This window comes from Sitophilus oryzae, unplaced genomic scaffold (assembly GCF_002938485.1).
Source record: "Sitophilus oryzae breed Bouriz unplaced genomic scaffold, Soryzae_2.0 scaffold_1440_pilon_pilon, whole genome shotgun sequence".
Lineage (NCBI taxonomy): Eukaryota > Metazoa > Arthropoda > Insecta > Coleoptera > Curculionidae > Sitophilus > Sitophilus oryzae.
Window position 1 is genome coordinate 3490708 of NW_022146105.1, and position 14360 is coordinate 3505067.

Here is a 14360-nt window from a genome sequence, read left to right on the forward strand (position 1 = left end):
ATAGATGTAGATGAAGATTATATTGAGAAAGTACTTCTTCTTATATGCACACACATGCATATACATACATATACACTATTCAGAGATTAAGTGGTACAGTCCAGACAGAAATGCTTGAAACTACTGTATTCTTTATTACCTTGTGTCTCAAAAATACTTTTATTTTATTAATTTGCATTGTTCTAGTTCCTTGCTTGTTGGCTCTCTTAATCATTATCCTCATCAATTCCAATTATGGTGTAGTCTCCCTCATATATTTAGATACTCTGTTTGTAGGTCAGCCCATTGTTATCTATTGTTGGCTATGCGGGCCCATGTTATCCCTGTTAATTTCCTAATATCATAGTCCCATCTCAGGTTTGGTCTTCTTCTAGGTCTCTTAATTCATCGTCGGTCGTCTTTTGTCCTATCCACTCTATTCTTTTACGATCTTTCTTGGTTATTCCCAATATATTTCGTTCCATTGAGCGCAGTTCTCTGCAGTTTCCGTATAATGTCCGTTTTAAGTGTCCAGATTTCGCATGCATAGTTCATGACTGATAGTACACACTGGTCGAATGTTTTCTTCTTTAGATAAAGTGGTATTCTAGATTTGAATATGATTGATATAGTGTTGCTGTAAACAGCTTTGGGGATATCTCATCTCCTTACTCATGTGCCGGTTCTGGGGTTGTTTTATATATGATTATTTTTGCTTTGGCTTCTTTGTATAATGTTCTTTCGCTAATGTTTCTAGGACTAATTTCTTTAACTAATTTAGCTTAAATGGCTGCTATTATTCTGATGTAATAAAGAATAACGTAGTATAAAAAATTGTTTCTTGTGGCATTATACTAGTAGTAGTATAAGTATTCAAATACAAAAAGAACAATAGAAAATGTAAAATCTGTTAATCAACTGCGAAAAAACATCAATTTCATAGTAAACTGTCGGATTTCTTACCCTACGTCAAAGAAAATCATAAAGAAATGATACTAATTAACAATTAAACGCTAAGTAATCATTAGGTACCGCGAAATCTCCAAGCGAAATACGGATGAGTTCCGTAAATTGTGTTTTGAGTTGTTATCAGAGCGTCGAAAATTTTGACCAAGCGAGATTTCGGCGATTGCGTCGGCGTATTAACATATAAACCTTACCGAAATAAAATCGATCACCGGTTAAAATGGATATTTCGAGCCTGAGACACTTTTTAAAAATAATTACAGTGAAGAAAAAGCACCTGACTTACGCCTCATCAATTAAACTAATTCGTAATTTTAGTTCCTCAGCAAATAACACTAGCAGTTCCTCGAACGTAAGTACTTAAACCAGCGAAAATCTCAATTTGGTAATTTTACCGCATTTTTTATTATTTCAGAATTACATCCAGCATGAAAACTACAGGCAAAGGTAACAAAAATTCTATTTCCTTATTTTTTTAAGCTCAGAATTAGTACTAGGTTCTTCCTGTGTTATTTTTTTTATATTTTTTACACATTACAGACGGCGCTATTCACTTATCCATGACACAAATTATTTATCTTTGTAAGTTTTTATTTTGCTTTATGACATAAGATACTAAAACTTTGCCCATTTAGGGGCGATAATATTAACACAGACGAAGTCTTGTTTGAAATGTTTAAGAATAAAGAAACTGGACTACTCCCCATAGGAAAATTTCTTAATGTGAGTATTCTTTTATTACCTAGCAAATTATTAAAACTAAAAAAAATAACAGGCTTTAAGGGCTACAGGGTTAAGAAAAACAGATCCTAGGTTAAAAGAAATGATTGAAATGTTAAAAACGCTAGTCAAAAGTAACAGTGATGGATATTCAATAGATACCCAAAAATTGAATTTGATCAATTTTAAAAGGTAAGATACATTCATACACTGTCTTAATATCTGTATTAATATGTTAGTTCTCATTCGCATCTTATCTATTTTTAAGGACAAAAGTTCAAAGCAGATTTTTTAAAAATTGCAGCAGGAAACGTATGCTTAGTTGCATAGTATTGCAGGAATTTCTAATAAGAATTTAGTTTATGCCTTGTTTATGTGATTAGCACAGTAAACTACAGTGTAAATTTGTAAAATATATACCACCATATTTCATAATTTAGTTCCCTATCTTATTTTAAAACACTGAAATTCTACTTGATGTTTGACTTAGATAAATTATTTTTCTCGTGACGCTTAACTTATACAGGAAATTTAATATTAAATTTTTATCTTCAGTCAAAATATACTTCAAGAAGATATTTCTATATCTAAATGGTTTTCCAGATCTTGTGACAGTTTATTTTGAGAATTAAGTACATATTTTAAAATAGTTTATATAAAAAAAATCATTGAAAAAAAAATGTATCCAATCTTTTAGATTTCATTATTTCATCCCGTCCTGATTTTTTTGTAGCATAATAGCTCCAAATCTAGGATTAATATCTCGAGCATTTCGACGTCAGTTTATTATACCAGAATTTCAAGAATTTTGTAAAGATATAGAAGAAATCTATTGGAAATGCAAAGACAACACGGATGGAAAAGTAAATAATTAATTTTCCAGTCCCAAAAAACGAAATGAAATAGATGCTTGTATTTTAGGTAGCGTCCTATATACCTCAATTAAAAAGAATGAGTCCAAACTATTGGGGCGTAAGTATTTGTACGATAGATGGCCAAAGGTTCTCTGTAGGAGATGTTGCTATACCTTTTACTATTCAATCTTGTAGTAAACCTTTAACTTACGGTATAGCCCTCGACTTATTGGGCTCTGATGTGGTACATCAGTATGTTGGACAAGAACCAAGTGGTCGTAATTTTAATGAACTTATTTTAGATCATAACAGTAAGAAATCCTTTAATTTTTGTGAATTACATTACTGTTAAAATTATTTTTTTTTGTAGAAAAACCTCACAATCCTATGATAAATGCTGGTGCAATTCTAATATGTGCACTTTTAAAAACAATAGTGGGACCTGAAATGAGTTTGGCTGAAAAGTTCGATTTCATCATGAATTTCTTTGAAGTAAGGTTCAAGTTCAGTCATCATTTCATTCATTATCAGATTTTTTTTCTAAAACAATACTAATTAGTAGGTATTTTAGAGATTAGCAGGAAATGAGGACCTTGGCTTCAATAATGCTGTGTTTCTTTCCGAAAGAGAGTGTGCTGATAGAAATTATGCTTTAGGATTTTACATGAGAGAGCACAAATGTTTTCCTGTAAATAGCAGATTTAAAGAATGTATGGACTTCTATTTTCAGGTAACTTGACGGTAAACAAGGCAACATAATTAAACATCTAAATAACAATAATTAATGCAAAAATTAATTTTGCATTTAAAGGTCCGATTAAATTTATATCTCCGAAACTAAAGTTTCAAAAAAAGTCATACTATAGTAGAAATTCATTTACCCAGTAGTAGTTATAAAAAGCATTTTTGGTAAACCCTGTCTCAAATAGTTTCTGAAAAAAAAATATTTTTTTTAAAAGGTCGGATTAAATTTATATCTCCGAAACTAAAGTTTCAAAAAAGGTCATACTATAGTAGAAATTCATTTACCCAGTAGTAGTTATAAAAAGCATTTTTGGTAAACTCTGTCTCAAATAGTTTCTGAAAAAAAAATATTTTTTTAAAAGGTCCGATTAAATTTATATCTCCGAAACTAAAGTTTCAAAAAAAGTCATACTATATTATAAATTCATTTACCCAGTAGTAGTTATAAAAAGCATTTTTGGTAAACCCTGTCTCAAATAGTTTCTGAAAAAAAAATAATTTTTTTAAAAGGTCCGATTAAATTTATATCTCCGAAACTAAAGTCTCAAAAGAGGTCATACTATACTAGAAATTCATTTACCCAGTAGTAGTTATAAAAAGCATTTTTGGTAAACTCTGTCTCAAATAGTTTCTGAAAAAAAATATTTTTTTTAAAAGGTCGGATTAAATTTATATCTCCGAAACTAAAGTTTCAAAAAAGGTCATACTATAGTAGAAATTCATTTACCCATCAGTAGTAGTTATAAAAAGCATTTTTGCAACTTGAATTTCGCTAATTTCTAATTTTTAGTGCTGTTCCATTGAAGTTACCTGCGATCAACTCTCAGTTATCGGTTCTACTCTAGCAAATGGTGGAATCTGTCCACTTACAGAAGAAAAGGTGTTAAAACCAGAAAGTGTCAGAGATGTGTTATCTCTAATGCATAGTTGTGGAATGTACGACTATTCTGGACAATTTGCTTTTAAAGTAATTAATATATATTTAAAGAAATATTTTTTTATAAATCATACTTAAATTTCTTTAGGTGGGAGTTCCCACAAAGTCTGGTGTTAGTGGAGCCCTGCTTGTAGTTATTCCTAATGTAATGGGTATATGCTTATGGTCACCACCACTAGATTCTTTGGGCAATAGCTGTAGAGGAGTTCAATTTTGCGAAGTACTATCAAAACGTTGCAGATACATTTGATATTTATACGGTATTGTTTTAGGAACTAATAAAGAAATTTAATTTTCACCGGTACGATAATTTAAAACACGCTCCCAATAAAGTAGATCCTAGAAAACACAAATTTGAAAGCAGGGGTTTAAATATAGTCAATTTGTTATTCTCAGCTGCATCAGGAGATTTGCCTGGCTTAAGAAGGTGAGAAAAATCTGTGTTAGTGTTAATAATTACATTAAAATAATACTATGTCTTATAAGGCATATGTTAAACGGTATGGATATTAGTTTGCCTGATTACGATGGCAGAACTGCTCTACATCTGGCTGCAGCTGAAGGACATATAAATTGTGTAGATTTCCTATTAAAGCATTGCAATGTGCCGTACGACGTTAGAGATAGATGGGGCAAAACACCTTTGGAGGAAGCTACACAGTTTGGACATACGGCTGTTATTGAATTACTACAGCTTTGGGACGAAGAAGCTACAAAGAAAGCTTCTCAAGACCAAGACGCAAATCTTCCGGGGATAGCATGAACAGATAGTGTTTAGTTCTTAGCAAATGATTAATTTATTGACAAAACACATATTTTTTAATAAATGCGGACGATATTTTAAATGTTGATGTAATTACATACAAATAATTAATAAATGTAATTACATTTGTTAAGGCAGTAGATAGTACCTATCTTAAGCCGTTTAGTTTTGATACAGAATATCTGTTACTGTCACATTAACATTTGTGTGTGCAGTTATTATAAAGAATGTTATATTACTTTTAAAATGCTCATTGTTACCAGAGTACCTAACTTGACATACATAAATATATGTAAAAATTTAACAAAGATATTTCTGTATATTTGCAATAATCTCCAACAAGCTATGTAAGCGTTCAAAAAGAAAATACAAAATAAAACGACAATAAACACCTCTAAAAATACGTTGTTTTATTATATCTTAAAACTCTATCTATATTTTTTTATATTCATGGATATAAAATTAAAGAATAATTGTTTTATAGGCAGCCAGTAATACAAATATAAATTGTGTATCTTTGGAAATTGTATATTGCATTTTATCTGTGGTAAACGTCACTGTCAGAATTTAGAACACTCAAAAAATATATTTTCTTAAAAAATTTCATTAGTTTTCCAATAAAATAACTGTAAAACGGCAAGAAATGCCTAAAAAGTTTGCTACAGAAAATACTAAAGCCGTTGCAGCGAGAGAAAGAAAAAAAGCTGCGAAAGAAGAAGCTGTCCTGAAAAAAGAGAAGGAAATTGAAGATGCTAAATGGCGAGATGATGATAAACAAATAGCTAAAAAGCAACAAAAGAAGGTAATTTCTTCGATTTATCAGCATAATTACAGTTTTATTTGTTCACTAAAAGCAGGGCTATATTTTAGAATAATTTAAATAAATATTTAAAATTTATTTACTTAGTAAACTTCAATATTTTGTCATGAAACTTTAGTTTTCATATTTAGGTTATTTTTTTACTAGTAAATTTTATTATCATACCAGAATATAACGAATTTTATATTTAGGATGCTGAAGAACGTAAAAAGCAAGAACAACTTCAACGCAAAGCTGAGGCCAAAGCATTATTAGAAAAGGAAATGGATTCTCTTAAGGGAAATGCAAAAGCACCTCCCCCAGCTAAAGTTACTAGAGCCCAAATACAGCATCGCAAGGAAGAACCTGCTAAAAAGAAAGAAGCCGAAAAGAAAGTTGAGACACATTTAGATACTCCATTAGTAGAAAATATTAATAGGCTGCAAATTGACGGTTATGAAGCAAGAACTGTTGATGAAGCTTTACAAGTTTTAGGGTAAGTTTTGAGTAATGAAACTATTGATTAAATGAGAAATTAAATTACATTTTTATAGGGCTACTGCTGATGATCAGGATAAACATCCAGAAAAGAGATTAAAGGCTGCTTATACGGCATATGAGGAAAAGAGATTAAAGGAACTTAAATTAGAAAATCCAACACTCAGATTATCACAGCTGAAGCAAATGATTTTTAAAGAATGGCAAAAATCTCCTGAGAACCCACTGAACAAAGTTTAGAGGATGAATGTGTGTTAATTTTGATAAACATATTTATTTGTATTTCTGAAAATGAACGTTAATAAATAAATTTTTAACTTTTTAAATTTGGAGATCACATTTTTAATGAACTTTATATAGGCATTTGTAAAAAATTATTAAGTCACATATCTAAGTCACGTTTAATTAAAATATATTAATTGAACTCTTAAGCCTTTTTATGTAGATATATTAACTTAAAATAAAGAATGTTTTTAAGTAGGTTTGTTGTTTTATTTAAATAAGATCTTTCTTTTAGAGAATTAGTTGTGTTAGACTAACAAAAAAAATATATATATTAAAAATTACGTATTTCAAGAGTGTAAATAAATTAAACAAAAATATCTTTTTTACTTATGAGAATATTTAAAAAATAGGCTAAAAATATTGTTTAAATTCGATTAATTGTACAATTTTACACCTAAGAGCTAATATCACCCAAGGAGTATGGCGAGGAAGAATTTGTTCTCAAATAATAGTTTCCAGTAATTCTGAAAGTAAAGCATAAATATTAGGTATTGAACTCTATGATTTTTAAGTATAACTTACGATGTGTTATGTGTTGGCCCACCCATCATAGCTACTATATTATTAGTACATTCGCCAGCAATATAATCACTATAGCTATCACACTCCCTAGAGTAAAAGTTATTGTTTGTTATAGACTCGCCAATGTACAAATAGGACCTGCCGTGGGCACAAGATCCAAATACATCCAATTCGCACCCAGGCTGGGATTTGCCTCCATTGGGCCAAAAATCTGAGTTGCCTACACTGTAATAAACACCCAATAGAGATGCGTCGGTATGAACCGCTTCTACGTATTGCGCATCGCCTTCACTTAGACGAGCGTCTGGAAAATTTTCGAAATAAAGCACTCCAGCAGGATCCATACCTAGGATAAATGCCAAGGAGCCATTGGTTTCCTGCCCGGCAAAGCCCGCTATATGGGCTCCTAAACTGTGACCCATAATTGTAATATTATCGGTGGAATAATTGTAAGAACTAGTGATATTTTTAATAAACAGTCCTGTAACTCTGCCAACCTTTGGCACAGCGTTGTAAGAGGTTATATATACGTTATTAGCGTACGCATCCCAGTCTAGCAGAATTACATTCAGGTCTTCTGTTTCGAATAGGGCCTCTTTAAGGACAGTGCCAACAGTTGAAATGTAATTATTTTTCCATCCATGGGCAACAAAGACTGTCCTTAAGCTGGTATTGAAAGAACTGATGTTCGCTATCTGATTGCCTTCATTGTAAAGCACTTGTGTGCCGTTCACGTCGTTTTTAGTATAAACGTAAAAAGAAATGTCACTATCATCGAATTTTAGTGCGTCTAGGGGTTCAAATGCCACACCAGCTGCTTCATATTGTTTTGTAAGAGCTTTCAGTTGCAATATCTCTTGGTAATCTTCGTACGATAACTCTAAAACAAGTTAAAAGTTATATTTGTAACAACTATATCAATTTGCGCACTCGTGAATTTAAGTGCATGTTGACTTTCTGTTATCGCATAAAATGTACTAAAATAATTGAAAATTTTTGAGATACTAAAACTTAAGTTGCTTCCAACAACAGTAAATTACAATATAGTTAAAGTAACAAAGTAGTTATTCGTTATTAAAAAAAATCTACTTCCTGTTTTTGAAACATTATCCTTTTAATCTTTTACAAACTTATTTTGTATTTACTTAAAATAAAAGAAGTTTAATTTTTGCTTAAAAACAATTTCGAAAACACTAATTAGATAATATAAGAAGGATATAAAATATAATACAAATGTTACAGTTACAACAGTTAATTTAAATGAGATAATGATAAAATAAATCAAGAAAGAAAAAATATCAATTTTAGGAAAACAGTTTGCGTATATCTCAGAATATCTAAGTTGACTTACCACTATCGTAAGCCGAACGAGGCTTAGAAAAAACTATAGGAAATAATAATACTATAATAAATAAACGAGCCATAGTGTCTGATTGTTCTAACGAACGATCTAGTATATCACTAGTATATATACACTCTTAAAAAAATTAGATAAAATTCATACATTTTCGTTACCTGTTTTATCAGTTAATAAAAAAAATCTGCAATTATCAATTTTGGGGTAATAGTTTCTTAATACTAGCCCTTAAAAAATGTTGACATTTAATTATTTTCGATTATTTTCCTGTGTTTTCTTCAAGGGTACCCTAGGAACAGTTGAGATGATGAAGACCAGCTTTCATACCATCTTATTTTCCTCCAGGCGGTCGGGGGTCTTTGGTTTTTTTTCCACAGCAATTTCAATACTCTTGTTTATTGTTTCTTAATGTACCTAGGTTTTTATTTTGTTTATTTACGTACGAATTTCTGAGTGCAATATTAATTATGACGTACCAATTAATAAAAACAACGGAATATTTATTATTCAAAATTTTCAAAAAGGTTGAGGATTATAATAAATTTTAGTGACATTTACCCTCTGGTTACTTTTCGTAATTTTTTTCTGTTGCACCGATTACCAATCACAAAATTCTATGAAATTATGTCTATATTTATTTGTAAATAACATAATCTATATATTAATCCATTTTTAATAATTTTTGTAATAACTTATTATCGGTTGTTCCCGGTCAACTATCAAGATGTGTCAATTAATTTTACGAAAACACGATTTGCTTATTTATTTGTTGTTATTTATTGACATTAAACTTAGAAAAACCTAGCAAAATATTGCACTTGTGCCTGAAATAGTATTTACCTAAATGTCAGGCGATCCACGTGTAATATTGTAATGAAATATTTGTATAAAAATCCACTTCAGGAACTCAAATATTAATTAGATAAAGTGGAGACACACTTATTTTTTTTATTATAGAAAATATAAGACAATTACTACATCATTTACATAATTAAATTAAAACATAGACAGCTGGCTGGTGATAATATAGGATATAAATACTTATGTCTACATTTTTAATATAATTAGTAGTTCATTCGGATATTCCCATTTTAAAAAAAAACTTGGCTTTAAAGATTTTGTTGCGGTATTTTGAAGATGTTTCAAATAACAGACACGAAGAACGACATCTATGGAATTCTTATTATATTATCTAGGGATCAATAATAAATCTGGACACTGGACACTCTATTATCGAATAGATTTTCTTCCATGCTTCAATGATATTGAAATGATTTAGTAGTTCGCTTAGGTTGTAACAGATGTCTTTACAGAAATAGAAATGTTATAGTATATAACGTTAGGTTCACAGTTGCGGCACAATAATTTCTGATATAGTATATTAATAAAAATAAATAAAAATATATCTGATTATTTTTAATGAAAGAGAAATTCAAGTTATATTTATAAATTATATAGACACATCATTTGGGAAACCGATCGGACTGGAAAATAATACAATGTGATCATCGTCATCAACATCATTTTTGGCTCATTCAACCATTTCCAATTATGGTCTAGTCTAGCCTAGCCTAGCCTCCCTCACATATTTAGATACTCATTTCTCTTTTTGTAGTTGGGTCCGTTGTTGTCTATTGTTGGCTATGCGGGCCCAAGTTATCTCTGCTAATTTCATAATACCATGGTCCCATTAGTTTTAGTCTACTTCTAGGTTTCTTAGTTCCTCGTGGATACCATGCTGTAATTTTTTTGGTCCATCTGTTGTCCGCCCTTCTTTCCAGGTGTCTTGCCCATTGCCAATTGAGGGATTTTATTCTTTGGATGGGACATCTATTAGCTGTGTCTTTCGTCGTATCCACTCTATTCTTTTACGGTCTTTCTTGGTTATTCCCAGCATATTTCGTCCCATTGAGCGTTGTTCAGTTTCTTTATAATGTCCGTTTTAAGGTCCAAGTTTCGCATGCATAGGTTATGACTAGTACATATTGGTCGAACATCTTTTTTAGATAAACTGGCATTCTAGATTTTTGAATATGATTGAGTTTTTTCCATACGTCCTCTATGCTAACTTAATTCTTCTGTTGATTTCTGGTAGTAGAGATCCCGAGCTGTGTATTAGTTGTCCCAAATATATATATTCTTCTGCTATTCATTATCTCATATATTTCCCTGTAAACTGTATCATTAAATAAATAAAATTGCTTACAGATAGCTAACACACAAGACTATCCATATTTCATCTCCCCTATTTAAAAATACCATCAATCAAACCACATTTTCTCTATTTAATTGAAAACCATATTTCTTCCGCACGCCAATGGCGGCTCTGTAGGTTGGTTAGTGCATTCATCATTTTAAATTAACCAGTTTAATTAAGATTTATTTTGAATCCTCGGACCAATTCAATTAAAGAAATAAAGAAGTTTGATTTATCCATATTTTGAAAGCTGATATTTGAAGAATTTTAAGTGTTCGCCGTGTTTTATTATATTTAGAATATTTTTGAGTCCAAAAAAAGTGTAATAAAAATATATATTTTTTTATTTTAGAACGGAAACTAATAAATAAGTATTGACTTTGAACAAGGCCTCCTCCAAAAAAAATATACAGAGATATTGGAGCTCTAAATTTTCTTGTGGGTCCTTAATCTTGCGACATTTCCCAATATGAAATTCGAGTCTTCTATAGGTCTCATATATGTGTAGCTGATTTAGAAAAGTCAAAGTTTGAACTTATTAGAACAACAGCTGCTGCCAGGCCACATCTTTTAAGTTCTCCAAGAACAAGAAAGGCGTCCCTCCGTCTTCCCTGACACGTTTATATAATTTGTTCGCTTTTGTTTATTTCATTGATGGTGATGCGGACCGATATTGCTTTTGCCTCTTCTGTTTATTTATATTTGATTTCTATTCATATTTCGATATTCAGAACAGCGAGCGCTCCGTATACAGGGCGATGCAAGCAGAGATGTACAAGATACCCCATAAAAAGTATCTGAGAGAAATACAAGTTACAAAATACTTATAAGCAAAGTATTTGAGATATCAGTTACAAAATACTTTTGAAAAAGTTATTTGAAATATTAGATATAAAATACGTATTTTCTAAATACTTTTTTTAAAATAAAATTACTTTTTGAAATATATGTATTTTTTTAGTAAGTTAGGTTATTACATAATAAATTATTATGAACAAGAATCGGGCAAATCTGAGTATGTCTTTATTACTTAAATATTGCAGTGTTTCTAACCAGCAGTACTGCCAGTAGACACCATGTTATCGCTACTTGCAACTTGCAACAGAGGAGTCCACTAAAAACATGTAATAAGTAATAAGATTGTTTTTTTGTCTTTCTTTTTGCGTATTCACCATTATTGCTTAAAGTGTCCAATTTTTATTTTTCATACCGATTAATTTTACGTGTTTCAGTCAGAATAAGATCTTTGACATGTTCTTTAAATGACTTCGGCACCCATTTCATTTTAAAGAATGAAATGGTTCTTTAATCCATTCATTAATACTAAATAGATAGATGGTAAATTTAACCCATATTATCCCAATTGCCCTAACTCATTGGCAAGATAAGATCAAGTTAACATTTCTAATGGAACTTTTTATCTGGCCTAGTTAGTTTGATTACCTATTATATTCAAACGATCTATTTAAAACTTAATAATATTGAAGACGGAGAAAAACGTTTGAAAAGGTCGATTTAAAATTGGTCCAATGATAAACTTTGAACGTGGAAATTTTCGGTTGCCTCGAGCGGTCTCCAAGTTTTCAGTAATCTTTCGGTATATCTGAATTTCAAAAGTTGCTCGGACAGAGACAGTAAAAGTGAGAGGCCAATAAAGAAAGAGACAGCACCCGGTTGCCGTCATTAACGAAATTAAAATACAGGGAAAGTTATTTCTAACGTACCTTAAAATAGCTATAATTTATAAAAAAAAATCTTTTCTAACTCACGAATTTTCCAGATGTATTACCTATAACTTCTTTTGTTACTGATGAAAATCGCCAATCTGAAAAAAGTCGAAAAAAATGGCCAATTTTTTGCTATTTTTTATACATGTTCAAAGGCCTTAGAAAAATGGTAAACATAGGCATAAAATTATGAAAATATCAGCATTTGTAGAAAATGTTATGTAGATTAAAAATATATAAAACTTTGAAGGCTTAGGCTTGGCTCTGTGAGAAAATTAATTTTTTTGACCTTTGTTTTTTTGAGCTCATTTTTGATAACAGTTAAAACGTCCCCTACATCCATTACTGTTCTCGTAAAACTATAATAGCCTATATTTTCTTATTCTACATCTCTTAAATTCATATTTTTTAAATTAACTATAATTCCTTTTTCACAGCCAAGGATTTTTTCCTAAAATATTTCTAGTTGTATTACCTAAAATTTCCCCTTTCATATCGCTAAATGAAGCGGTAGTACTATCAGACACATTGAAAAGCAAAATAAAACACTAATACTTTATTTGCTGTTGTAACACCAAAGGTGAATGACAATAATTTAAAAAAAAAATCAAACGACAATTTTTTTTTAAATAACATGTTGTCTATTTTTTTTATAAAAAGTTAAGTAATGCAATGAATCTATTAAGCCTAGATGCAAGAACGTATTTAATCTAGTGAAATTTAAAGTCTCCCACCCTATTTACTTTTATTCCCTTTTCTAGTTCTTAATCAGAGGGCAATACAAAGACTCGCTTGTCAATAATTTGTTATAGCGAGTTAACTGTTGGAGGGAGCCTCTCTTTCCAATTGAAACAGATTTATAGTGATGAAATTCTGGGCAAAATTAACTTCTTTGCCTTTTTTGTACCATTTGTTCCACCGGTTATATTGCCGACACTAAAGAAAGTACACTTTTTTTTGTTTGCACACAATGTCTCTACCTTAGATACTCTTCAAGCGATACATCAAATAGTAAAGAGTATCATTTATAATAAGAAATATATTTTATATTTTATCTTTTGGCTTCACTATGAAATTCTATTTTAAATCTTTGCAATTGCTTTAAAATATGGTGATAAAAATGCGGTCAAGTATATGTTAAGGCATTAGAGAGAACAAAACATTTCACAATTTCCTAAATAACATTTGGAAAGGAGACGGAAATTAAAATATACGCCACCCATTTCAGTTAGGGTTGGCCTGTGAAACGAAATAGCAAAACTTTTAGCGAAAGGGCAATAATTTAGTTAGCCAAAGAACAGAGCCATCGGGCAAAAAGCGACAACTCCACTGATACTCTTAAATAGCTTTATAGTCAACGCTCTTTGACATAGTAGAAGTAGAAAGTTTCTTTATTTTTTCTTTTTCTCAGATTCCGCCTTTGATTACCTCTAATCAAATATTTAGTTGAGATTCTCTAATTCAATTTTATGTCGAGTAATAATTTTAAGCATTACCATTTACTTAACAACCTCTGTATATATACTCGAGTTTTAACAAAAACTACGTTTTAATAATAACTTCTTTAAGATTTAAACACACATAAACTTTCGCGGCGTATTGTGGCGTCAATACAAGGGGATGTAATAAGTAACCCCAATGAACATTTTACCAATACAATAAATTCTTTTTCTTTTTTTTTATTAAAGTCTTTAATTCTGAAGTTACAAAAAAGTAACAGGTTAAAAAAATAATCAAACCAATTTGAAAAAAGAAAGATTCAGGTTATTACACAAAATTAAAAAAAAATCTATACTGATATATAAAATCCTTAAGTGTGACTGACATACTGATTAATCACGATCCTGCTCAAACCACTCAACGTAAGAAGCTCAATTTCGGCATGCAGGTTGATTCTAGGGTGTAGAGGTTCGATAAGAAGGGATTTTTCGAAATTCCAGTTCCAAGAGGGTGAAACCACCCCTCAAATATTACAATATTTTTTATTTAAAAAACGGTCAAGTTTCCGAAAA

At 30.5% G+C, this 14360-nt stretch overlaps 3 protein-coding genes across 4 annotated transcripts; 2 read left to right on the forward strand and 1 right to left on the reverse strand.

The window, feature by feature from the left end:
• The first annotated feature begins 946 nt into the window (after positions 1–946).
• Positions 947–5357, forward strand: LOC115876822 (glutaminase kidney isoform, mitochondrial). Of its 2 annotated transcripts, XM_030892792.1 has the most exons (13): positions 947–1297; positions 1361–1392; positions 1486–1527; positions 1581–1668; positions 1721–1857; positions 2399–2528; positions 2587–2830; positions 2890–3011; positions 3091–3249; positions 4054–4230; positions 4289–4420; positions 4473–4627; positions 4687–5357. In XM_030892792.1, the coding sequence occupies exons 1-13, from the start codon at positions 1166–1168 to the stop codon at positions 4961–4963; spliced, it is 1827 nt and encodes a 608-aa protein (XP_030748652.1). In that variant the 5' UTR covers positions 947–1165; the 3' UTR covers positions 4964–5357. The 2 variants fall into 2 exon arrangements, with proteins under 2 accessions (XP_030748652.1, XP_030748653.1); XM_030892793.1 differs by lacking the exon at positions 1486–1527.
• A 131-nt stretch (positions 5358–5488) lies between these two features.
• LOC115876824 (coiled-coil domain-containing protein 124) lies at positions 5489–6740 on the forward strand. The gene is made up of 3 exons (XM_030892795.1): positions 5489–5765; positions 5975–6258; positions 6317–6740. Exons 1-3 carry the CDS (start codon positions 5607–5609, stop codon positions 6498–6500), a joined length of 627 nt encoding a protein of 208 aa, XP_030748655.1. The 5' UTR covers positions 5489–5606; the 3' UTR covers positions 6501–6740.
• Positions 6738–8542, reverse strand: LOC115876823 (pancreatic triacylglycerol lipase-like). Its single transcript, XM_030892794.1, has 3 exons — positions 8419–8542; positions 7068–7947; positions 6738–7009 (listed from the first exon to the last, which is right to left on the reverse strand). The coding sequence occupies exons 1-3, from the start codon at positions 8489–8491 to the stop codon at positions 6940–6942; spliced, it is 1023 nt and encodes a 340-aa protein (XP_030748654.1). The 5' UTR covers positions 8492–8542; the 3' UTR covers positions 6738–6939.
• Between the last annotated feature and the right edge of the window lie 5818 nt (positions 8543–14360).